The 22,768-nt window shown below is 55.3% G+C and overlaps 6 protein-coding genes across 6 annotated transcripts; 2 read left to right on the top strand and 4 right to left on the bottom strand.

The window, feature by feature from the left end:
• The first annotated feature begins 529 nt into the window (after nt 1-529).
• On the top strand, nt 530-3,135 carry M421DRAFT_424055 (uncharacterized protein). Its single transcript, XM_033593638.1, has 2 exons — nt 530-927; nt 975-3,135. Exons 1-2 carry the CDS (start codon nt 813-815, stop codon nt 2,945-2,947), a joined length of 2,088 nt encoding a protein of 695 aa, XP_033445504.1. The 5' UTR covers nt 530-812; the 3' UTR covers nt 2,948-3,135.
• Nucleotides 3,136-4,448: 1,313 nt separating this feature from the next.
• Nucleotides 4,449-6,550, bottom strand: M421DRAFT_424054 (glycoside hydrolase family 3 protein). The gene has a single exon (XM_033593637.1). It carries the CDS (start codon nt 6,529-6,531, stop codon nt 4,534-4,536), a length of 1,998 nt encoding a protein of 665 aa, XP_033445503.1. The 5' UTR covers nt 6,532-6,550; the 3' UTR covers nt 4,449-4,533.
• A 1,896-nt stretch (nt 6,551-8,446) lies between these two features.
• On the bottom strand, nt 8,447-13,418 carry M421DRAFT_70448 (uncharacterized protein; the record flags this gene model as incomplete). Its single annotated transcript, XM_033596707.1, has 3 exons — nt 8,447-12,295; nt 12,351-13,051; nt 13,157-13,418. 3 exons carry the CDS (start codon nt 13,416-13,418, stop codon nt 8,447-8,449), a joined length of 4,812 nt encoding a protein of 1,603 aa, XP_033445502.1.
• Nucleotides 13,419-16,205: 2,787 nt separating this feature from the next.
• M421DRAFT_424050 (L-galactonate dehydratase) lies at nt 16,206-18,450 on the bottom strand. Its single transcript, XM_033593636.1, has 4 exons — nt 18,098-18,450; nt 17,939-18,043; nt 16,935-17,631; nt 16,206-16,886 (listed from the first exon to the last, which is right to left on the bottom strand). The coding sequence occupies exons 1-4, from the start codon at nt 18,140-18,142 to the stop codon at nt 16,387-16,389; spliced, it is 1,347 nt and encodes a 448-aa protein (XP_033445501.1). The 5' UTR covers nt 18,143-18,450; the 3' UTR covers nt 16,206-16,386.
• Nucleotides 18,451-18,943: 493 nt separating this feature from the next.
• M421DRAFT_263013 (uncharacterized protein) lies at nt 18,944-21,447 on the bottom strand. Its single transcript, XM_033588703.1, has 2 exons — nt 19,290-21,447; nt 18,944-19,239 (listed from the first exon to the last, which is right to left on the bottom strand). Exons 1-2 carry the CDS (start codon nt 21,321-21,323, stop codon nt 19,150-19,152), a joined length of 2,124 nt encoding a protein of 707 aa, XP_033445500.1. The 5' UTR covers nt 21,324-21,447; the 3' UTR covers nt 18,944-19,149.
• Nucleotides 21,448-22,217: 770 nt separating this feature from the next.
• On the top strand, nt 22,218-22,670 carry M421DRAFT_11229 (uncharacterized protein; the record flags this gene model as incomplete). Its single annotated transcript, XM_033587208.1, has 1 exon — nt 22,218-22,670. A coding segment is annotated over one exon (453 nt), but the record flags the coding sequence as incomplete, so codon positions are not given.
• Between the last annotated feature and the right edge of the window lie 98 nt (nt 22,671-22,768).

Raw genomic sequence — 22,768 nt, 5'->3', positions numbered from 1 at the left:
ATTTTCAGATCGTCCACAACGGCGTTCGCGCTTCGACAGGAAGATCGTTCGATGCGTCATCCAGGAACCCGCTGCATGACCCCCTTACAAGGGCCTGGCACGCCAAATGCTTTCGCAACTGCACGTTGCGCGGCTGTGATAGGTGAGCGTTCTCTATCACAGGCCCGTGCTGATCGTTCGCTTCGCACTGGTCTCCCGGCATGCCTCAGGACGCGCACCTGAAACTCGGCTCTCCAACGCTTTAAACGGCTCTGAATACGCACGGAGTCGTGTGCAACCAGAATCATTTGAAGATGTGTATACTCACAAAATGCGTCGTTCGTTATTTCTTTTAGCTTCCAAGCACCATACACTTGTCAAACGGTTTGCATGCTTTACTTCTTGGCGCGCTGTCGCAACCTCAGCCTTGCCCCAACTTTGGGTTCGTGACCAGGGTGTGGGCTTGCTACTGCCGGCGCTCGAGCACCTCTGCGACCGATCCCCCAATTTAGCTTCTTCTATGGCTTTTCCAGAACAACTCCCAACCCGCGCTCCCCGCTGCAATCTGATGATGTGATATAACAACCTCGTCGCACCAGCGCCAGCTGATGCCTGTCCGGGAACACGTTCGTCCACCCCTTACCCCTAAAATTTCGGTGCCGCTGCCTGGATACCCTTCTTCACTCTCCTTCAGCTACGAATGCATAGCGCTCTACTTTCAGACGGTGCCTTCCCAAAGTCCAATTGTATTGGATCGCATGAAAGGTTTATTCGGCATGTCAAGGGGTGTCAGTTGTAGTTCCGGATCCTGCTAGTCGATCGGGTTCTTTGCTATGATGGAAGATCATGTGAACATCCCGGAGGAGTCGATGCGACACATTGAAGCGCTCCTGGCGAGACATCCCCCACAAACAATACAGAGGATGTTCTCGCAGACGCTTGAATCCCGTAGGTCATGCAGTTTAATTATTTAGCGGAGTGCTAAATTTGAATAGGTCGCAACTCCATATCATCCCTCGCATCTACGAATACTACAGCAACAAGCTCGACTTCATCGTCCGGCTCGTCATGGCGCTCCCGTTTGTCGATAGCTTCGACGTTCTCATCATCTACTGGCCACAGTGATGGTGCGTCTTCGGTTGCATCATCAGCTTCGTCACGCTTCAGGATGAGAAGAGCAGAGCCTCGCTCATACCCCGCTGGGCCAGATCCAACGCGACCTGTGCCTGCTATATTGACGCCTGCATCTGACATTAGCAGTCCGCTCGATAACCAATACGAGCACACCGTCACGCCCACAGATGACATCAGCGTTGCCTCGCCCACCTTGTTCCCAGACGAAAAGGGTCAAGGGCAATCTGGCGATTCGTACATGTTCTGTACCTACTGTGCCGAGCAGAAGTCTCTGAAGACCTTTAAGGCAAAGTCGGACTGGAAGAAGCACGAAGCAAGGATGCACGAGACCGGTGAAGACTGGGCGTGTGTTGTGAATGGGTGTAGCCGCATCTTCGATCGACAGAAAGACTTTATCAAGCACCACCAGCGCTATCACTCCGGCCGACCATTGCCATCATTGACGGATATTGGTATCACTCTTCTTCCTAGACGAGTATTCGGCTGCGGATTTGACAAGTGCAAGGAAGTGAGCATTGGGTGGGACGAGCGGTGCGACCACGTTGCAAAACACATGAAGAACGGCGCGACATCCGAGCAGTGGAAGTACTCAAACCTGATACGGAACCTGGTTCGGCAAGAAGCGCTACACGAGACGTGGAAGGAAATAGTCGCTTGTCTGGACGAGCGCTTGAAGGAGAACCGCGCACAGATCAGCTGGTGTCCGGATAACACCAGAGTTCTGCGCCAGAAGCTACAGTGTTGCGACTTGAGGCCGAGTCGAGAGGAGGTGCTCATAACAGCATTGAGCTTGCGTTCTGACATGGTAGTGGATCCCATTCACCAGCAAGTCCCACTCGGCTTCGTTACACCTAGTAGGGACTCGGTGCCAAATGTCGATAAATTGACACGCGAGCAGCGCATGCAGATTCTGATCGGTCACTCGAATGTTCAGCTGTCCCGGACGAGATTGGCAACACTAAACGCTGCTTTACTTGGCGTCACTACTCATACGCCAAATTATCATTGTGGATCATCGCCCTTTGGCGAATCGAGCTCTCCCACAATTGATACGACTGAGCGTCGCATCAGCTATATGGACATAGATCCGGGTGACTACTTGGGCGTTGCGCAGCCTGCTATACCAGATATGCATCTAAGCTTGAGCGCACCTCAGATCGATACTCCCGTCACTGGAAACGGACAGCAAATGCAGCAACAACCGAACAACTACGTGGACCAAACAAAGGGGTCGCCAAATCCACTTGGGTGGTACTATCCCAACTACTTCGATGCCGCACCTCAGTTTGAGGAGTCGCAATACTACGACCGGCCATCACTAGGACAGATGATTGCCAAACCTCTGCACAAGATTGGCACCCGTCTGAACACTTCTAGGAACAGCTCACGGCCGACCTCTCACGTAGAGCAGAATCCTGGCGACATCACTGTTGACTTCGGCATCCAGAATCCCGTGGCGGCGCTAAGCATGCGCAATCTCCACGCAAACGCCCAGCCTCCACAACAGCAGCCAGTGCAGCAACAGCAAATGCAGCAACAGCAAATACAGCAACAGCAAATACAGCAACAGCAAATACAGCAACAGCAACAACATCAACAACAACAACATCAACATCAACATCAACATCAACATCAACATCAACATCAACATCAACATCAACATCAAAATCGACATCAAAATCAACATCAAAATCAACATCAACATTTCCAGCAACAACACGTACACCAGCATCAGCATCAGCAACAGCAATCCCTTGCCCACCCACAACCCCAGCACTTCCGCAACCCCGCCCAAATGCAGGATCAGCTTCAATTGTTCACGACTCACAACTAGCAATGTTCACGACCATGACATAACTACTTCTGCATTCAGCGAGCATATAGACGTTTCTTATGTTGTCTTTCGCATGCTGCTTTTATTGATACCCCGTGCCTTCGGCATTTGATAGATGTACTATGATATGTTTCGCATTAGAGAATAGAGCCGTGAGGCAGGTCTCAATACACAAAACTACAAGGAGTTTCTTCGGATTATCCCTCTGGCCCATGCGCATCTACCAGAATTGCTGTCTGTACCAGAGTTTGGATGTTCGAGCGCCGACAATAGTCTTCCTGGACACGCTCTTTCAAGAGGACCTCATATCACATCAAAGCACTGCCCACCGCCGACCAGTCACACTAGTTGGGAAATCGCCTACCATCAGGCCATTCAAGGTGCAATAATTACGTCGATGAGCCGTATCAATCCAGGTGAAGCGGCTCTTGGTATGCTTCTCGGTTGTCATGCCGTCGACTGTGACGTTTGCCCAGACTCTGCCTTTCTTGTCTTTGTACTGGACCAAGAACTTGCCCTTCATGCCTTTGACGTAAACAAGACCCTTGCAGTGGAAGTGCTTGTTGACAATACATCCAGTGCCGTCAGGCTGAAAGATGCCGGCATCCGCAGGTAGAAGGTGGACCAAGGGGAAGGCCGTTCATGAGGTCTTTCAAGAAGTCATATGGGGTGTTGCGAACAGCTTCCATTACTTCGGGGGTGCAGAGCTCGGGGCGAAAGAACAGTATGATGGGCAAGAAGCTGTCAAAGATACGCAGATTCAGCCTCACCCACGACCAAGCTTACTCTTGAATTGGATCAAGTTGGAAAGTAGCTACTAGTTTCGTCAAGGCTGTGGGATGAAGTTGTGTAGAGTTAGGGAGACTTGATACTTTGTAGGCTCAACGTTAATTGACACGTCAGATAAAGGCAATAAGGAAGACAAGGGTATAAAGCAGCGTGGTGAATGAAAGAGCACAAGTAGCAAATTTCAAACTTGTGACTAGCAACAACAGCGAGAAGAGACAGTTGGAGATTGACACTAAGGCTTTCTGAGTGCACTCCAGCGAGAACACTTCATTACTGCGCTGTCTAGACAGTATCCCAGACTGGTTCATAGTATTTGCAGCCGCTGGCGTTGAGCCAATTCTAGGAAGTCGCAGCCAATGAGTCTCACCATATGCAATTACATCACGGCTCCTTACCGTCGATGTCAACATTCTTCTTCTCCACCACTCGTATCCATGGTTCTTCATTGCCTCACTCATTCTCTGAACCATGACTTTCATCCATACCTCGCCCTTGTACGTAGTTTGAGCCTGATACTGCGCCTTGGTACCCTTTTTGTACTCGTAGTCGAAGTGAGAGAAATCCGTATTGACAGTGCACGTCACACCATCAGGCTGAATGTGCCCCACAGTGTGAGGTGCTGGACCCGACAGTCCTGAGACTACTCGATAAGTGTTCCACTGAATTACACTCAACACGTAGGGAAAATGTTACAGACTAGTTGTTGTGAAATGTTCGTATTCATTATATATCACTAATCATTACATATCATGATGCAGTCATTGTAAACCCGCTAATAACATCCAAGGCCCATAGACTTAAGCACTAACAACAGTGACCTTGTGGGTCTCAACAATATCCCTGCTGCTGAAGCCAAGGTAGAGCGAGAACTCGCCCTCGGGGATGACCCACTGCTGGCTAATGATGTCCCAGTAGGACAGATCACGGCGCATGAGCTCGAAAGCAACAGTACTGGTCTCACCGGCCTCAAGGTAGACCTTCTCAAAGCCACGGAGTTGCTTAGGAGGAGTGCCAGCGGGTGTGCTCTCGGGGAAGCCGACGTACAGCTGAGGAACACCAGCACCGGCGAACTTGCCGGAGTTGGTGAGCGAGATAGTGACGTTGTAAATGGACTCCCAGAGAGCAGGGTTGCCACCGGGCATGACCTTGCGCTCCTCGGGGTGGGCGGTGATGTTGGTCTCGAGAGCCTCGGCCTTAACATCTGAGATGTTGAAGGTAGTGTAGGAGAGACCGAAACCGAACTCGTAGCGGACGGAGATGTTTTGCGCATCGAAGTGGCGGTAGTCAATCTCAAGCTTCTCGTCGAACCAGGATTGCCAATCAAAGTATCCAGTGGTGTTGATGGCGGTAGTGGGAGGGGCATTGTAATCGGAGCCGTTGAAAGCGATGGTGTAGGGCAGGTGACCGCTAGGGTTGACGTCGCCGTAGAGGATATCAGTCAGCGAGTAGCCGGACTGCTCGCCGGGGTAGTGGGCGGCAAGGATGGCAGTGACGTTCTCGTGATCGGCCCAGGGAAGGGTGTTGATACCAGAGGAGTGAGTGACGACAATGGTATTGTTGCACTTGGAGGCAACGTTCTCGACGACTGCGTTGCCGTCCCAGTCAACGTCCAAATGGTCACGATCAGCAGCCTCCTCGGCCCAGGTCTTGAGCATGACAATGCAGACATTGGGGAGCTCGCCGATCCAAAGGTCATCGAGGTCACTCTCAACTATCTCAGTGTTGTTGAGGAAATACTGGACGAGCTTGGTGCCGTTCTGTGCAGAGCGCTCCTTGATGGCCTGCAGAGGAGTGACGAGGGAGGAAACCTGACCAGTACCGGATCCACCACCAGCAAGGAGAGTTCCAAACTCGTAGTTGTTCTGGTTCAACTGCTTGCTGGGCTCAGAAGCATCGTTACCGAAGATAGCAATGTTGCGAGGGCTGTTGAGGGGCAGAGCACCATTGTTCTTGAGGAGAACAGTGCCCGCCGCACCGTGCTTGCGGATGAGCTTGCTGTGGTCACCACGAACATCGCGGCTGGACTCGCCAGTCAAGTTGAACTCGCGGGTCCAGGTGCTGATGGGAGAGAATGTGTTGAGGTCGGGGGTGCTGGGATCGATGGTGGGGTAGTCCTTGTCCTGGCCGAGCCAGTAGTAAGGGGTCATGATACGGACGATCATGTCATCGACACGAGTGACATCGAGAGTACCGTTGTTGACAGCGAGCGTGACGTTACCACCAAAGTAAGAGGGAACACCGAAAGCCGAGCCGTAACTTCCGAGACCACCAGGCATGTTCATATCGAGACCGGCTTCAATTGAAGCCACACCAGTATGGACCGCGCCCCAATCAGACATGACGTAGCCCTGGAAACCGAGCTCGGTTTTGAGCAGACCATTTAGTGAGGCAGAGTTCTGGCAGCCGTACGAGCCGTTGATGCGCTGGTAACTGCACATGAAGGAAGCAGCTTTAGCCTTGACGGCATTGGCGAAGGGCCAGAGGTAGAGCTCGTGCATAGTGCGGTCATCGAGGTTGGCGGAGATGGCAGCAACATCAGTGTCGGTAACGGTGCCGTTCTTGCTGTAAACGGGGTTACGAGCAGTCTCCTGCTCGTTGGCGATGAAGTGCTTAGCGGTAGCCTGAACACCAGCATCTTGGTGACCAGTGATGGTCTCCTCCATGGCGACACCAGTCAAGTAAGGGTCAGCAGCAAAGCCTTCCCAGTTACGGCCGGCATAGGCAGAGCGGCCAAGAGGTCCAGCTACAGGGCTCAGAGCGATGTGAGCACCCTTGGCCCTGAACTCCTGACCCATGGCATAACCGCGCTCGTGCATCAGTTTTCTATCCCAAGATGCGGCAGCGGAGACACCAGCAGAGAAGACACTGGCGTAGTCGGCAACACGAATGGCCAGAGGGCCGTCCTGAAGACAGAGACCCTGGAAGCCAAGACGAGGGATGGCAACAATGTTTCCAACACAAGGTCCAGCCTGACCAGTGACCATGTCGGCCTTCTCTTCGATAGTGAGCTGCTCAACGAAGGCACGGGCCTTTGCAACGGCATCCTCCCAACCGCCGGTAGCATCAGCGGAGACGTTGGCTGCTTCTTGTAAGAACTTGATGCACAGCTGATTCAATCGATCACTTACGAGAGGGGTAAACAGCAGGCGAGTGGCCGTGATCACCCAAGATGGTCGTGTTCAGAGGCTGAACATACGAGAACGCAGTTTCAGCCCTTGAGCCAGAGTCATATGCCTGAGCATTGACAACAGTCAGGACTGCAAGTGCTGAGAGAAGGGCAGCCATGGTGTGGAATGGACTAGTTGAAAGTGCCTTATTCTTTCAACTGATCGCCCATACCGGTCCTTATATACTCTGAGCTGCACCGAAAGCACGTCCGCTTCTCGTCGGGTCGGTCGGCGACTGTGCTTTCCTGGTAGTATACATGGCAATACCAGACCTACCAACCCGAAGTTTGGCCGTGTGGAGAGGTAGACGGCTTGGAGATGCCAGAACTGGGGCTTTCAGCGTCATTCCGGTGCTGAGGGATCACTGCCAAGACGTAAGTTCAAGTCTTGCCTCACTTCGGCAGTGGTTGATGGTGCATGACTCGTGCCGAAGTCGCTGGAAAATATCCAAACGGGAGATATTTATGTAGGATTGAGGCACTGTGATAATTAATCGTCGGGCACGCGGTTGGGAAAGTATAACGACCAGCTCTGGCGAGTCGGTCTCACCTTCTCAATGCAATTGCTACTTCCAAGGCGATTGTTCGTGGGTTTCAATGCACGGCACTTCCCACGGTGGCAGGTGCTCATATCCGCACAAAATCATCATCAACCTCCTCTTTACGACTCGTGATGGCGGGGAGGCAGCAAGGTACATGATAGCCGCGGCTGCATCGGCTGCTACTAGTCTTGTTCTTAGACGTATTAAGCATCGCGAAGAAGAGCCGTGCTTGTTGCCGTGACATCGTGTAAAGGTCTGTGTAGCGCAGAGCCTCGTCTCGCGATCTCGTGGCTTGCAAAACTTGAGGAGCCGTCGAGTGGACTAGCGCCCAGTCGAGCAATCGCTAGGCTCAAATAGAGGATCACGCCCCGCGAGCTACAACCCCAGCATACGTCACTCCGCCAGTCCCCACACAAAACTCCCCGGGGTCCAATTGCCGGTATTGGCCCGTGCTCAGTGGGGTGCATGCAGCATGTGCGATCTCCAAATCTCCAACTTTTTGATCTCGTGTTCGTTCTTTCGGGTGAAAAACCTTCGCCATCGTGGAGGCTGGGCTGCAATGCCTTGCATGAATGCGGGGCATTCCGCCGAGGTTCTACCGCTGCTATGGCAAGCCGCCGAAAGATGACCCCGGTTCACGGGCAGACAACACCCTGCACTACAGGTCCGCGACTCTGAAGCTGACGGACGCGTTAGTGATATAGGAAGCATGCGTCCGATGACTAGGGCAAGAAGATTGGAAGGAATCCATATCCCGCTCAAAGTGGTACACATCGTCACATGACGATTTGGAGAGACTCAGGACCGTATGTGCAGATTGTCAAATTGCTATGCGCTAGGCGGAATACTAAAAGCTAGTCTGATCAACAAGAGTAGAGCCCCACGCCCAGAATGATGGACGACAGTGGCCCGGCCGAGGAAAACAACGGGTCTACTTTTTCAGCCTCAACGGCAATGACAACCTAGGAAACAATAGGCCCCACTTTCTCCCACGTTCTACCATTACGCTGTGTCCTTCTCCCCGGATCGGTTTCCGGGGTGCGCGCCTTGCCTTGCTGCCTCACCCACACCATCTGCGGTTTTCTCCGCAGCGCGTTTTGTCTTCGCGCCTTTCTTGGTCTTGTGGAACTTGGCTGTGAAGTTGCTAAGGTTTACAACCCGGAAAAGCCAGTAGGAAAGCAGAGCGAGGAAGACGTTGAAAGATATGAAAGCAAACATAATGCCAAAGTTCCTCCAGCGTTCGCTGTAATAGATACTGCTGCCGGCCAAGAATTGGTCGGCACTCGAAAGAGCGCAGTACTGGCACGATGCAGTCGCATTGGGGTTCTGAATAGTTCCCATTGCGGCTTGAGCATAGGGGCCAAGGTATTGACCGCAAGTTTGGCCAGATGGTGGGTCGAAGATGGATACTTCTGTGGAGCTGCAAACGACCTCGCGACCTGCCAGCATAGTGGAGACGATCCCACTAATCCAGTACGTAAAAGGCGAAACCCGGTACATGAAGATCCAGAACCCTGGAAGGTTGCTGGGGGTTTGCAGAACTCCGTTGAAGAGGATAGACATCAATGTCAAGAGCGAGACCAATCCGGAAGCTGTCTCGGCGTTCGGCAGAGCAGCAATGGTCATGGCTGCGAAAGATGACGTGTATACAAGGAGCTGGATCGAGAACATAAGAACCAGGCCCTGGCGTGCACTGGCCTGCCCTGCACCGACTACTGGGTAGTAGAATGACGCAAACATGAGAACACCGGCGACGATACCATATGGCAGCTCGACTACGATATTGGCAATCATGAAAGCGACCCAAGAGTAGGCCTTGCTAGGGCGCTCGCGGCTCTCGTAAAGGTTGCGCTGAGTGATGAAGAGCGGCTGGATCTGCTGGACAAGGGAGGAGAAGATGGTGGTCAACATGAACACACTGAAGATGATGTTCTGCATGCCAGCTTGAGTGCTGTTGGCGCCGTAAAACGAGAAACCGATGAAGAGACCAGCGACGACACACAGAGCAATCTTGGCGAGTACATATTCGGGCATCCTCCAGTATTGTTGGAACACACGGTATGTGCACTCCCACACCTGAGTCCAGAGTGGCATAGCAAATTCGGTGCCGCCAGTCTCCTCGGCAATGTTGAGGTTGGAGTGGCTTGTCTCTTCGTGAATCTGGTCGATCTCGCGCTGCACCTGTTCGGCTTCTTCGCTCTTCTTCCAGACTTCGAACCAGTCTTCTCCTTGATCATTCTTTCCGGAATTGACAATCTCCAACATATACTCTGCAGGGTTTTCGTCCTCTCCACACTTGCGAGCACCACTGTTTTCGAAGTAGTGGAGGAGCTTCTGCGAGTTCTCTCCGATCGGACCAAAGTAGACTGTCTTTCCGCCCTTGGCCAGGAACAGAAGGCGGTCAAACTCCTGGAACAGAATGGCGCTTGGCTGATGGATAGTGCACAAGATGGCCTGTCCCGCAGACGCAAGCTTGCGAAGGAAGGATATAATGGACCAAGAGCTCTGACTATCAAGACCAGAAGTAGGCTCATCAAGGAAGAGCAGAAGCTTCGGCTTGGCTGCCAATTCCACGCCAATCGTGAGAAGCTTGCGCTGCTCAACGTTGAGACCCTCTCCAGGCACACCAACAACGGCATTAGCGAATTCTTCCATGTTCAACATCTTGATAACCTCCTCAACATAGTCGTACTTCTCCTGCTTGGGCACCGACTTAGGCTGACGCAAAAAGGCTGAAAACCGAAGCGCCTCGCGAACGGTGCTGGTCTCGAGATGCAGGTCCTGCTGTTGGACGTAGCCTGTGGAACGTTGGAAACTCGGATCAAGAGGCTTTCCATTGACAAGCATATCACCGGTGATGACGCCCATGGTAGTTCGTTGGGCGAGCGAGTCGAGAAGAGTCGTTTTGCCAGCACCACTGACACCCATGAGAGCCGTCAAACTTCCGGGCTTGCAGTAACCGGAAACATGGTCTAACAGTCGGCGAGGCTCCCCCTTGATCTCGATGTCGTACACAACATCTCTCCACGTGAAGATACCCTTGGACTCTTCGATAGCGCTGACATCGGTCTCTCCACCTTCAGCCTGAGCAGCGGGCTTGGCAGCAACCTCTTCGAAAGACTGCTTGCCACCCTTCTCTTGCATGTAGGCGGGAACATGGCCACGCTGAAAGACGAGCTGTTCGGCAGTGTTGGTGGTAGACGAGTTGAGCTCGACAGCGACGAAGTAGATGACCATGAAGAAGATTAAGAAAGCGACGAGGATGCCGAAATTTCTCCAAACGTGAGAGAAGGAATACTCATAGGCAACTGCAATAAAATCGTCGCCGGAGACGAATGCCTGTCCTGCAGTTGCTCCTTGCGAGTTGCAGATAAAATTGGTGCCGGTTTGCGTGTATCCTGGTCCCATCGGGATAAATTGATCACAAGGAAATTGGACACCGTGGAATTCGTTAGCAACCAAGATTTCGAAAGCGTAGAATACCGGATTGATCCATCGAATCCAAGAGAACCAGGGATGCATAGACGGAATGCGAATGACGAATCCAGTGTAGATGACGAGGAAGAGGACCAAGACTCCTGCTAACGCCATGGCTTGCGATGCTGTCTTCGTTAAAGCAGCTGTCGAACGGAAGATAGCAGCCATGACAAAGGTGGTAATATAGGTGATCAGGAAGTAGAGGAAGAATTGACCAGGTGTGTACCGAAGCTGAGCAAGGAAGTACAAGACGATGTTGAACACGGTTGCTTGCAGTAGCTTGACAGGTACGTCTGCGACGATGCCTGCTATGGCCTCTGTAGCTGGATGGTAGAACGCGTAAGAGTTGTGCTTTTCGACGATAGGCCTTTGGGAGTACAGTCCACTGATTTCACCAATGGAAGTCAGGGCGTTGAAGAGCACAGCCAAAAACAGAACAGCACCCCTGCCCTGGAAAGAGCTTGTGCCTTGCGAATGACCGAAGTAGATCGAACCGACAATGAGAGCGATAATGAGGTTGAGCATTGCCTGAGTGGCGGTGGAGGCAAAGTCGCCCCAAATTCGCTGGTATGCTCGAACGGTGTTGAGCTTGATCTGCATGGGAATGCTGATTAGATACGGAGACTTGGGGCGTGTGTGCTTGGCCTGGATGTAGTTCTTCTTCTGACGAAACTCGTGGAGTGTAGAGTGTTGACCAACAGGATTCTCCTGCTCGAACTCCTGGATTTCCTTGAGCAATCTCTGGTACTCGGGTGATTCGCGCCAGTACCTCTCGAAGTCTTCTGGTGTGCGAGGAACTTTATTCTCCCAGCCCTTGGCGGGTTGTCGCTCGTCAGAGTTGGTGACAGCTGTTAAGAAATCACCGGTGGTTTGACGAGGAGGACAGTACCAACCCTGGCGCTCAAAGTAGCTTCGTGCTTTATTGGCTGGGCCGAAGTAAATCTGGCGACCTTCATACAAGACTGCTGCCTTATCGAAGCAATCGTACACTGACTGGGAGGCTTGGTAGATGGCAACTGCGGCGGCTCCGCCAGTCATGTCAGATCCAATTCGCAATGAGCGAACAAACTTGAGCGCAGTAGCCGAATCCAGACCGCGGGTACTGTTGTCCCAAGAGGCGAAAGGAGCACCAGCGAGCAGCATTTCTGCAACGGAGACACGCTTCCTCTCTCCACCACTGACTCCACGAACAAAGTCGTTTCCGACTTTAGTGTTGTATGTGTGGCTCAGACCAAGCACAGCCATTACGACCTCTGCGCTGTACTTGGCGAAGTCCTTGCGGGAAGTTTCGTGGGGCCGGTGTGACGGGGTACGGACCGCAGCTGCGAAAGACAAGGTTTGGCTGACCGTCAGGTGAGGGAAGTGCTTATCAACCTAGAATCATATAGTTAGCAATCGTGCACGGATCATAGGATAGGGGAAATTATACCTCTTGGTTGTACACTGTCTCTCCCTTGAACTCCTTAATGACCTTGTGCTGCTCAATACCATTGTAATGAACTTCAGATCCATCGATCTCGAGGCCGTGAAGCTCACCAGTCAACGCCTTCAAAAGAGTGGAACATCCAGATCCGGGGCGACCAAGAACCACGCAAAGCTCACCAGCCTTGATGATGCCATCAAAACTGTGAAGAATTTGCTTGCGGTCCTTCTTGCCAAAGCTAAAGAACTCCTGTGGTCGAAGAGGTGCCAAAAGCATATCTGTGACAGTCTTCTGCAGCTGCAGTGCTGCGCCCGATCCGAACACACTAAGGTTCTTGTAGACAACAGAAAGCTGCTTCATCTCAACTCCCTCTTCCTCGAGGTAGTGTCTGAAAGAACGCAAGAATTTTGTGAGATCGAACTGGTCGCTGCTGGGGTCCATGCTCGGGTCGTTTGGCTCTGCAATGCTATGGCGTGTTCCTTGTCGAGACATGCTCAGGCTGGTGAGAGCACGCTGGAGGTCTCTCCTCTCTTCGTTATTGATCTCAGACTTTGTCACTGTGCGCTCCATGGGTGAGCCCTCACTGTCATCGGTATCTGAGATCTTGGTTCCTTTCCTGATCCGCTGGCCATTGGAGCCATAGCGTGTAAATGAAGAGTCGCTCGAGCTCCCTGTTGCGACCTTTTCGAGAAGTTCATGATCTTCAGCTCCATCCTGAAGGTAATGATTATGTGTCGTGTCTGTATGGTTGTTTGGGGTATTGAGGAGACCGGCACCCGTGCCAGGTCCAGCCCCGACTGCGGCTAGCCCACCTGCTGCGTAATTGCCGGAGGTGTGGGTGTCGTGCTTCCCTGTGATCGGAAACAGTCCATAGCTACCACGTGATGTTGAGCGTTGAACTTCTGGCGACTGGTGCCCATCTGGAAAATATGTTTCGCGGCCAGACTCTGTTCGAAGAATGCCATCAAAGGGGTTTGCAAGTTCGCTGACTTGGGACGTGTCTTGTTGTGATTGGGATGTCGATTCATTGTGATGTGTTGACGGTGTATTCTGCACCTGGTTGCTTGATGACATGTTGGTGAAGTCACCCTGAGATTGGTGATCCTGAGCCATGACGGGCAACGACAGGTGTGAACGTTAAAGCAGTGTTTGTTAATGATCGCGATCACGACAACATTTGCAGCGTAATAAACATAATTGAACCCTTTCTCCGCCATTACATCAATGCACAGAATTCCACCTATTCGGATCGCGGATCGATAAGGTGATCGTGGTTAGCTCCTTGCGCTGAAAACGGACGAAATGAGCGTTACACAGATGCTCATCTGATAGGGCAGATTTGTGGACATCTTGACGCTATGGCGGGACCATCACGACGAAAAAGGCCTGACTCTGCGCTTGTAGACGCCTTGTTGCTCCAGACTCGCGTGCTAGAGGGTTGGTCCTGGGCGCCGAGTGGATCTTCGCACGTTGGAGCGATGACGTCGTGCCTACGGATGCCTGCGGAAACAGAAGCTCAACCATCGGACCTTAACAGCCTGGAAAACATCCAAAATGATGCCCCACTGCAGGTATTCATGACCGTCGATCAAACTGTCGTCACCAAAACCTGCTGCCAGGGATCGACGCAGCCAGGGAGGCCTGCGCAGATCACCAAAATTGTTCTGGCGGCACTTCGTATTCGGTCTCTACCGAAGAGCTTCACCACGCTTGGCTCGGACTCCGGATAACTTTCTCGGAGCGGTTCAGCCTTGCTATAAACCCGATGGCATCGTTTGTACGATCCGCTCTTCAGCGTTGGACTTCCGGACAAACAGCAGTCTTCACCCTCCGAGTGAACTTGACACCGACTCCCCGATGACAAGTCACAACATCGCCACAATACCAAATTGGCTCACCGTTCATGGCCGGAGTTCTCACGAAGCACGTTGCTTACCCCCGCTGACTCAGATCCTTAGCCCTGCGGATGCAGCCGAGCCAGACCTTCCCTCACAGTGGCAGAGGTCACAGCGCCTTTGTCTTGAACGCCTGATTCGCAGCAGCTAGCGGCACCTTGACAGACCATGAGTCACAATGACTATCGAGCGACTGCCTGTCAATCTACCTTGTGCGCACTGCATGTGCATGCTACTGTTGACTTTCGATACACTACTTCGTACTGCGTGTTCTACCAAACTTCACACGAACCTAGCACGATCCTCTTCTGTCAAACACCCCTACTTAGGCTGCTCATAGAAGGCTAGTTCTCTGCGGCATCTTCGCATTGTGAAGACCGAACTCCCTCACGCCCAAGGTTTATCATCCCGATTATAAGACGCGCCCGAGCAATTGGACGCGTCTGTCTGTCAAACCGGCTGCTTACATCGGTCTCGGACCACAACTTCAGCACATCTTGTGGACTGGCTCGAGAGGCAGTGCAAACATGATTGCGCGCCATGGGCAACTATTAAACATCCAGGAACGAACTCTCGTTCTTGCTCTCTTTCTCGTTCTCGTTTGATTACGGCAAGACCGACGGGGCCGCAGTATTATGCGTTCGGGCTGCCGAAACTGAATGACCACCGCAGAGGCGTAACAACTGCACCGATGGCCGGGTTCTCATCTCTTGCGCGGGACCGAGTAAGGCTGAGCACAAAATCCCACATAATCAGCAGTCATCCTGAGTAAGCGCCATTGAAGCGTCCCAAATTACAAGAGAAGCGGTAAGAAGGACCTGTAGCACCTCTTTACTCGCAATAGGACCAGGTAGTTCCAGAAAGCGGCATCTAGAATCTTACTCAACATTGTCACATCTCAAGACAGCAAGATCTGCAACTCAAGGATGCTCGCGTGCCGTTTGCAAGAGAGAAGGAAGAGAGCCAATGTGCATCGTACGCTTAGTACAAGGCTACGCTGTCCGCTTCGCCAAAGCACCTCAACACCGATGCCACGTGCTGCTTCTTCCCCGTGCCTGAGAGCATGCACTTGAAGGCGCCAAAAGACGAGCAAATGTGTCCACCAAAACGAATCTGCTCCCACTGATGCGCTGTTTCGCTCTTCCAATCGAAATTGTCATCGGGTGCTGTGTATTCACGGTGGGCTGAGTGGCTTCTCGTACAAATCTCATGAACTCTCGGCAGTTCTTTTTCCGCACGATACTTCGCGATATGCTGCGAAGGACAAGGACAGAGATGCATGGGCTCTGCTTCTGTCCCTCTCCAAACCACGACCACCACACTGCCATTTTTCAAATCGCCTGAGACCGTCTATATAGCCGTGCTTTCGTCCTGAACGCATGTCACACTGGCCACGCGTCAATCAATACCCGTCTTGCACCACTGTCGAAGACGTAGAAATCCCGTTGAAAACTAGCGAATGCGCTTCATGTCCCCACCGCAAAAACACGCACGCCGTCGACATATATCCGGCACCTTTTTCGCGCCTTGACTATCACCATGATCCCAAGCCCAGAAACTCACATGTCCGTGGTCAAGTGCAGAGCATCTCAGATAGATGCAAAACATAATCAACTTAAGCAGCTCGGATGGCGTACACAACCGTCGCACTGCTCATACACAACCGCCGCACCGTTCATACGCAAGTGTACCTCATACACCACATCTGCCAGTGGCGGTCTGCAGGCGCTTCGGAGGAGTGCTGGATATGCTCGCGTCTTTGTCCTCTTCCTCCTGCGTGGAACGGTGGTATCGAGGGCACTGGTCCTTCGTCTTGAAAAGGTGCTGGAGAGAGATCGTCGGCGAAGGGGCTGTGGCTGCGTTGTTGTAGGTTGGACGGGTGGATGAGCTGCTAGCGCTGCAATCGGGGTTGGACTGGGAGTGTCTGCTTTTGGGTCAGAGATTAGCGGGAGAATGTCTCGTGGTGGGTATGGGATCTATTGTGTTATTGCTCTACTGCATGCCTGGAGACCTCGAGTGATCGGACGAGAGACGTGTCGTACCGGGAAAACAGGCGATGAGAGATGAGATGTGAACTTTTGCATTATTTCGAATCATTACTTCAATCAAGGGACGCGCTACCATGCAAGTGCAAGGGTGGCAGGCGCCTAGTACTTCTCACCCTCAAGAATCGGCCGCGCCTCCTCGCTCTTCCACCACGAAACACCCTCCTTGCCCGGGTACGAGAACCTGTCCATGGACTCGGGCTTCATCTCGACGCTGTACCCCGGCTCGGTCGGGGTGACATAGTACCCGTTCTCGATGCGGCTGGGGTTGAAGAAGTGCTCGTGCAGATGGTCGACGTACTCGAGGACGCTCTTCTTGGCCGACACGACGACGTAGTCGATCGTCGACAGATGCTGCGTGTACTCGGGCAGTCCGACGCCGCCGGAGTGGGGCACGATGGGCACGCCGTACTTGGCGGCCATGAGCAGCACGGCGATGACTTCGTTGACGCCGCCCAGGCGGCAGGCGTCGATCTGGCAGATGTCGATGGCGCCGGATTGGAGGAACTGCTTGAACATGACGCGGTTCTGGCACATTTCGCCCGTTGCGACGCCGATGCCGTAGGGCTTCAGGGCCTCTCTGATCGCCTTGTGGCCGAGAACTGGGGGTCGTTAGGTACAATGTAAGAGTGTCGGGGGTTGGGACATACCATCATCAGGGCTGGTGGGCTCCTCGATGAACCACGGCTTGAACTCCTGGAGCTGCTTCATGTACTCGATGGCCTCGGGCACGCTCCAGACCTGGTTCGCGTCGACCATGAGGACGTTGCCCTTGTCGAAGCCGATGATTTCGCGTGCGATGCTCAGGCGGTGCTTGTCCTGCGCGACGTCGCTGCCGACCTTGAGCTTGAAGTGGCGGTACCCCTTGCTCAGCGTCTCCTGCAGCAGAGCCTTCATCTTGTCCTCGCCGTATCCGAGCCAGCCGGCCGATGTGGTGTAGGCGGGCACGGCCTGCGAGTCAAGCGCTTCCTGGAGCCTCTCCTTCTTGCCGGTCTCGGCCTTGGTGAGGATCTCCAGCGCCTCCTCGGGCGTGAGGGCGTCGGTGATGTAGCGGAAGTCGATCAGGTCGACAATCTGGCTCGGCGTCATGTCTGCGACGATGCGCCAGACGGGCTTGCCGAGTGTCTTGGCCCACAGATCCCAGATGGCGTTCACCACGGCACCGAGCGCGAGGTGGATGACACCCTTCTCGGGGCCGATCCAGCGCAGTTGTGAGTCGTTGACGAGATGGCGCCATGTCTTGCCCCAGTTCTCGACGAGGGATTCAAGGGTGCGCCCCTTGACGCGGTCGGCGAGGTGTGCGATGGCCGAGCAGACAATCTCGTTGCCGCGGCCGATTGTGAAGGTCTGCCGGGGTCAGCTTGATACAATGGAGTGGTTGCAGACTGTGGAGTGGTTGCAGGCTATGGAGTGGTTGCAGGCTATGGAGCGGTTGCAGAATGTGGAGCGGTTGCAGGCTATGGAGTGGTTGCAGGCTGTGGAGCGGTTGCAGAATGTGGAGTGGTTGCAGACTACGGAGTGGTTGCAGACTGAAGCGGCTCGAACGGTTGGATGGAGACGTCTGCTCGTGCCCAAGTCATGCTGAAGCTGGACGAGGGCGTCACAATGCACCGATTCCGGCCCGCTTTGACAAGGAAAAAGCAAATTCACTTACCATACCATGTCCAGAGAACTCCGAATCCGTGCTCAGAATGCAGTAAGCCGAGGAGTAATCTCCCGCAGCGTTCATAGCATCGGAGCCCGTCTTGTCAAGGGAAGTCTAACAACCAGTCAATTCAGCTTCACAGAAACCGACATGCATCTTGGCACATACCGGGAACCGCACATCCCTCGTCTCAACGCCTGTGATGGTAACCATTGTGGATGATGTGTGTGAGAGGTCGTCTAGAGTGAGGATTCGGAGCGAAACTCAGTACCCCGCGGTGTCTGTAGGACTGTAGATTGCTCGCGAGGGAAAGTCTGGGTATCAGGGTATGAACGGCGGTGCAGAGGAGAGCGAGAAGCGGTGTAAAAGGTCGATTCCACACAACCGCGCCATCAGACATGCTTTATAGCACGGAGTTCCGCTCGCAACACCATCCCACTAACCCCCACATTGGCCGGGGAGTCGCAGCCAAGGTGGATCTGTTTTCCATCCGCACCCCACCACCGCGGCGCCCATTGGTGGAACATCTGGCGCCGCAGCCACAGCGAGCGGGCTGGTGCGGCCCCGATCTTGAGCCGCGTGAGCGGTTTACCGGCATGAGAGCACGGTGCATGTCGCACGTGAGGTGGAGGGTGAGGGAGGACCCCGCGGGCTTTGAGCGGTGCCTCATGCGGAAATTTGATTGAGGCTCTGAAAGCTTGCGCTGTTGGCGAGGCTTGGTCGCGGGTTGCACGACATGGCAGCATGCGGGGACAATGTACGAGACGTTCATGGTAGGCAGAGGAATGCGGAAGTCTGATGGAAGCATTGCCTCGACAGCCTCGACGCTTCTGGATTGTTGAATTCTGGAATATTTACGGCCGTGGAGCACTAGTGGGACTATTCAGTGCTGAACCTGAAGCATGGTTCTCCACGCAGGGACGCGCTAGAGCGCGGACTTGCTCGATTTGGCGCGTGTTTGGGGTGTAATTGTGCGTGTTTGGGGTGTAATTGCGCGCGCGTGCTTGGATGAGACGTAGAGTACCAGATGAGCAGCTGTCTGTTTTCCACGAGTGCGCTCTCTCTGCGCTCTGTCCTGCTTGTCAGCACTCGAGAGCCTGTGAGACACACCTCTTGCCTTTATTCGCTCCATGTTGAATTTCCATTGCAGGGTTCTTCAAAGTCGAAGACCCTAGTGCATATCAATTGCTGTCTGCTACTAGGTCCACCGCGGTGCTTGCTTATTTGATGCCCCGCTTCTCCGTCTCGCTGTAGTAGATGACCATGCGCCAGAGCTTCTTCACGAGCGACTCGGCCTCGTCGTCGAGCGCCTGCAGTTTGATTAGCAACGTGTCGAGATGAATGTCAAGATTGTACTCACAACTTCGAGGTTCTCCACCAAGGCCTGCGGACTGCCCCTGCTCTTCAAGTGCTCCACAATGGCATCGACCAGCATGTCCTCTTGCAGGCCCATGAGCTCCAGGACCTTGTTCGCTGCCCAGTCCTTGATGTCCTTGTCAATGTTCTTCTCAGGCAGATGCTCCCATGACACAGGCCACTTCCACAGACCCTCTCTGTCGTTGGGAATGTCTCTTGCAAGCTGTCGCTGCGCATCCTCGACCTCTTCTTGCGTGAGATTGGCGCGAACGGCGGCGTCGAAGTTGATGGGGACGAGGGCGCGCTTCTTGCCGCTGCTTTGATCAGTGACTTCTTCGTCTTCGAGCAGGTTTTCGACGTCGGCAGCAGTGCGGCGGGGAGCTGCAGCGGTCTCGAGCTTCTTGGCTGCGGCACCGAGAGAAATCTTGAAGTGCTGAGGCTCGCGGTGCTCTTGAGTGCGCTCCGTCTCGTCGGTTTGCGCATCGAGGGAGGCATCGGCCTGGCCACGAGCGTGGTCCCGCTGCTTCTGCTGAGAGGCCAGCTCGCGCTGTTCCTGAGCGCGGTCCTGGGCGTCTTCCCGGACCTCGCGCTCGCGGACCTTTTCGCGCTCGCGCATGTATTCGCCACGATCGCGGTAGTAAAGATGACGCCGGGTCGAGGCCTCTTGATCGTCGTCGAACTCCTTGAGCTGCTTGGCCTGCGCGTCTCGCGCAGCTTGCTGCTCAGCCTCCTGGTTCTTCATGCGGTCGCTTGTGCGTTCCAGAGAGGAGACGCTCCTGCTCTCGTGCTTGAGCCACTTGGAAAGCTGCCTCTGGTACTCGCTCTCCTGCTCGTCGTCCCGCTTCTTCTTGCGTCGACGCTCCATCTCAGAGTCGCTGCCCGAGTCGTCGTCGTCTTCGCGGCTGAAATAAGTGCCGTTGGCGAGAGACCCTCCGTTGGTGAAGCTGACACCGCCCTGGTAGTCCTTGGGGAATTGAGAGCCCCGTGGGCCGCTCGGGGCGCCCTGGAGGCCGCGATCTGCCTTGGGTCCGACTGGGACACCATTGGCGCCGCCAGGGCCTGTCGGAGCAGATGGCGGTGGCGAGCGCCTGCCGCTCCGGCGACGCTCTGCCTCCTCCAGCTCCTCTTCCCTCCGGAGTCGTTCGCGATCGCGCTGGTTCGAGCGGTCGCGGAAGGCGGCGATTTCAGCGGCAACGATCTCGCGCATGTCTGCGGGAATGTCGGCGAGCTCGTCGTCAGCGTTGGTCAGGTTGACAAAGGCAACCTCGACGCCGTCGCCGTCTTGCGCCGGCATGTCCTGCATCATGGCGTCTCCGCCATAGTCCATCTGCGGCATGTTTGGCGGGTTGAACAGGCTCGCGAGGACGCCTGACAGAGCCTCCCTGGCGCTGTCGATGCGGAACTGGACCGTGGCCTCGTCTTCGTTGCGCGTCTTGCTCCACTCCTCGGCGTACTTGATCGATGCATCGTCGACCATGACGTGCAGCTGGCTCGTTTCCACCTCCTCCTCCACCTCCTCCTCCTCCTGCTCCTCCTCCTCCTTGTGCTCCTTGTGCTCCTTGTGCTCCTTCTTCTCCTTGTGCGCCTTCTTCTCCTTGTGCGCCTTCTTCTCCTGTCCCGGCTGCTGTCGCTTCGTGGGGACCCTGACGTCCTTGAAGATATCGGCGGCGGTCTCGAGGCTCTGGGCGTCGGCGAACTCGGCGAAGCCAAACGTCTGGGGCTTGTTGTTGGCGTCGGTGGCCCGCGTCCAGCGCACCAGCTTGCCCGCCGTCTCTAGAATGCGCTCCATGCCCGCGTCGCCGCCCACTCCGTCGGGGATGCTGCCGACGAAGATGGTCCGCGCAATCTCCTCGCGCGTGGGCGGTATCACCTGCTGCGGGCCGTCTCTGCGATCGCCGTCGCGGTCCATGCCCAGGCCGCGTCGCGCCGGCATGGCTGCGCTCTCCTTGCGCGCCCCCACGGCGCTGTCGGCCGCGCCTCCGCGGCCGGGCTGTGTGCCGAGGCGGATGACGGGCGCGTTGAAGTTGAAATTCGGCATGTTTGCCGGCGGCTGCCAGTTCGAGGGCAGCGGGCGCGGGCCGCCAAGCTGGGGAGGGCCTTGAGGCTGCGCGACGCCGGGCGCCGCGACGCCCGGGGGGACCGCGCCCGGGGGTCCTGCTGGATGCTGTCAGCCTAGAAGCCCACTTTCCGGACGTCTTCCATACCCATTCCCGGCGGCGCCATGCCGGGCGGCGAGCCTGCATAGCGCGGAGGGCCGCTGAACCCGGGTGCACCTGCGCGCGTTAGCTGTGCTCGAGCTGCACACTGTGGCGCCAGACGTTACCTGGATAGTTGTACATGTCGCCAATCGCCTCTGCGGAGAGTCTGGCGGTCTGTGAGGGAGACGCAGACGACAGAGCAATAGCGTCGTCGCGGTGCGGACCAACAAGGCCGACCCCGAAGCAGTCCTGTCTTTTCGAGACTGGAGATTGCGCACAGACCGCAACGCTAGGAAATGTCGAAGTGAACATGGCACAGCTCCGCAAGACGACGCCAGCGCCGCGCCGACGCCCAATTGCGGTCCCAGCTACCTCCCGACGACGTCCAGCGCCTCGACAGAAACACAAAACACACCGCACACGTCGCCGTCACCATGGGCTCCCGCGCCGTCGGCGAGTGTCTGCTCCGCCCTCGCACCTTTGCCCGCCCTCGCACCTTTGCCCACCCTCGCGCCTTTGCCCGCCCCACGCCCGCGCGCCTCGGACCAGCGTGGACAGCGCGCTGCGTCAGCAGTACCCCCTCAGCACCCGCCGCCTCCCCAGCACGCCAGGGCGCCCCCGAGCCAGCTCCGACGCGCGCGGCCGCGGCGCAGTCGCCCAGCCCGTCGCCCAGCGCGGCCAGCGCCAACGCCGCCATCGCCGACCTCTTCGGCACGACGGCCAGCGACAGCGCCTCGGCCAGCGGCGCGCAGCAGACGAACCGGCTGTTCGGCGAGAACTTCAGCCCCGTGGGCCGCCGCAGCCGTCGCAGCCCGCCCGCGCTGAACTTCAACGACATGCTCGGCGGCGACGCGCTGCTGGACCCGCGGCTCGACAACAAAAACACCACGCCCATTGCCGAGCAGCAAAAGGCCACCTTTGACAACTACCCGCGTCTGACGCCCCAGTACGGACGCACGGTGCATCTCGACGTCAGCCGCGGACGCGACATCGTGAGGGGCATTGGCATGCTGGGCAGCTTGATGGCGCGGAACAAGGTCAAGACTGATTTCGCCGACCAGCGGTTCCACGAGCGCGGCGGGCTGAAGAGAAAGAGGCTGAACAGCCAGCGGTGGCGGGCCAGATTCAAGGCGGGCTTTCAGAGCGTGACGGGGCGGGTCGTGGAGCTGACGCGCAAGGGGTGGTAGACGGCGCTTTGCTGGTGATGCGGCGTCGGCGGGTGGTGTAAGATTGCGTTGCGTTTATGCATAGACATGTACCATACGAGTGAGCGGCTCCAGGCTGT

The sequence above is a fragment of the Didymella exigua genome (genome assembly GCF_010094145.1).
Source record: "Didymella exigua CBS 183.55 unplaced genomic scaffold M421scaffold_31, whole genome shotgun sequence".
NCBI classification, from domain to species: Eukaryota; Fungi; Ascomycota; class Dothideomycetes; order Pleosporales; family Didymellaceae; genus Didymella; species Didymella exigua.
The sequence above is the reverse complement of the archived record's forward strand: the minus strand, read 5'-3'. Positions and strand labels throughout refer to the sequence as shown.

What these genes read in the sequence shown, in the direction of transcription:
- M421DRAFT_424055 (XM_033593638.1), top strand. Translation starts at nt 813, where the DNA reads ATGATGGAAGATCATGTGAACATCCCGGAGGAGTCGATGCGACACATT. An exon ending in CTCGCAGACGCTTGAATCCC is followed by an intron (nt 928 to 974) that starts GTAGGTCATGCA and finishes AAATTTGAATAG; the next exon opens with GTCGCAACTCCATATCATCC.
- M421DRAFT_424054 (XM_033593637.1), bottom strand. Translation starts at nt 6,531, where the DNA reads ATGGGTCAGGAGTTCAGGGCCAAGGGTGCTCACATCGCTCTGAGCCCT.
- M421DRAFT_424050 (XM_033593636.1), bottom strand. Translation starts at nt 18,142, where the DNA reads ATGGTTACCATCACAGGCGTTGAGACGAGGGATGTGCGGTTCCCG. An exon ending in CGAGGGATGTGCGGTTCCCG is followed by an intron (nt 18,044 to 18,097) that starts GTATGTGCCAAG and finishes ACTGGTTGTTAG; the next exon opens with ACTTCCCTTGACAAGACGGG. An exon ending in GCCCACCAGCCCTGATGATG is followed by an intron (nt 16,887 to 16,934) that starts GTATGTCCCAAC and finishes AACGACCCCCAG; the next exon opens with TTCTCGGCCACAAGGCGATC.
- M421DRAFT_263013 (XM_033588703.1), bottom strand. Translation starts at nt 21,323, where the DNA reads ATGCCGAATTTCAACTTCAACGCGCCCGTCATCCGCCTCGGCACACAG. An exon ending in TGGTGGAGAACCTCGAAGTT is followed by an intron (nt 19,240 to 19,289) that starts GTGAGTACAATC and finishes ATCAAACTGCAG; the next exon opens with GCGCTCGACGACGAGGCCGA.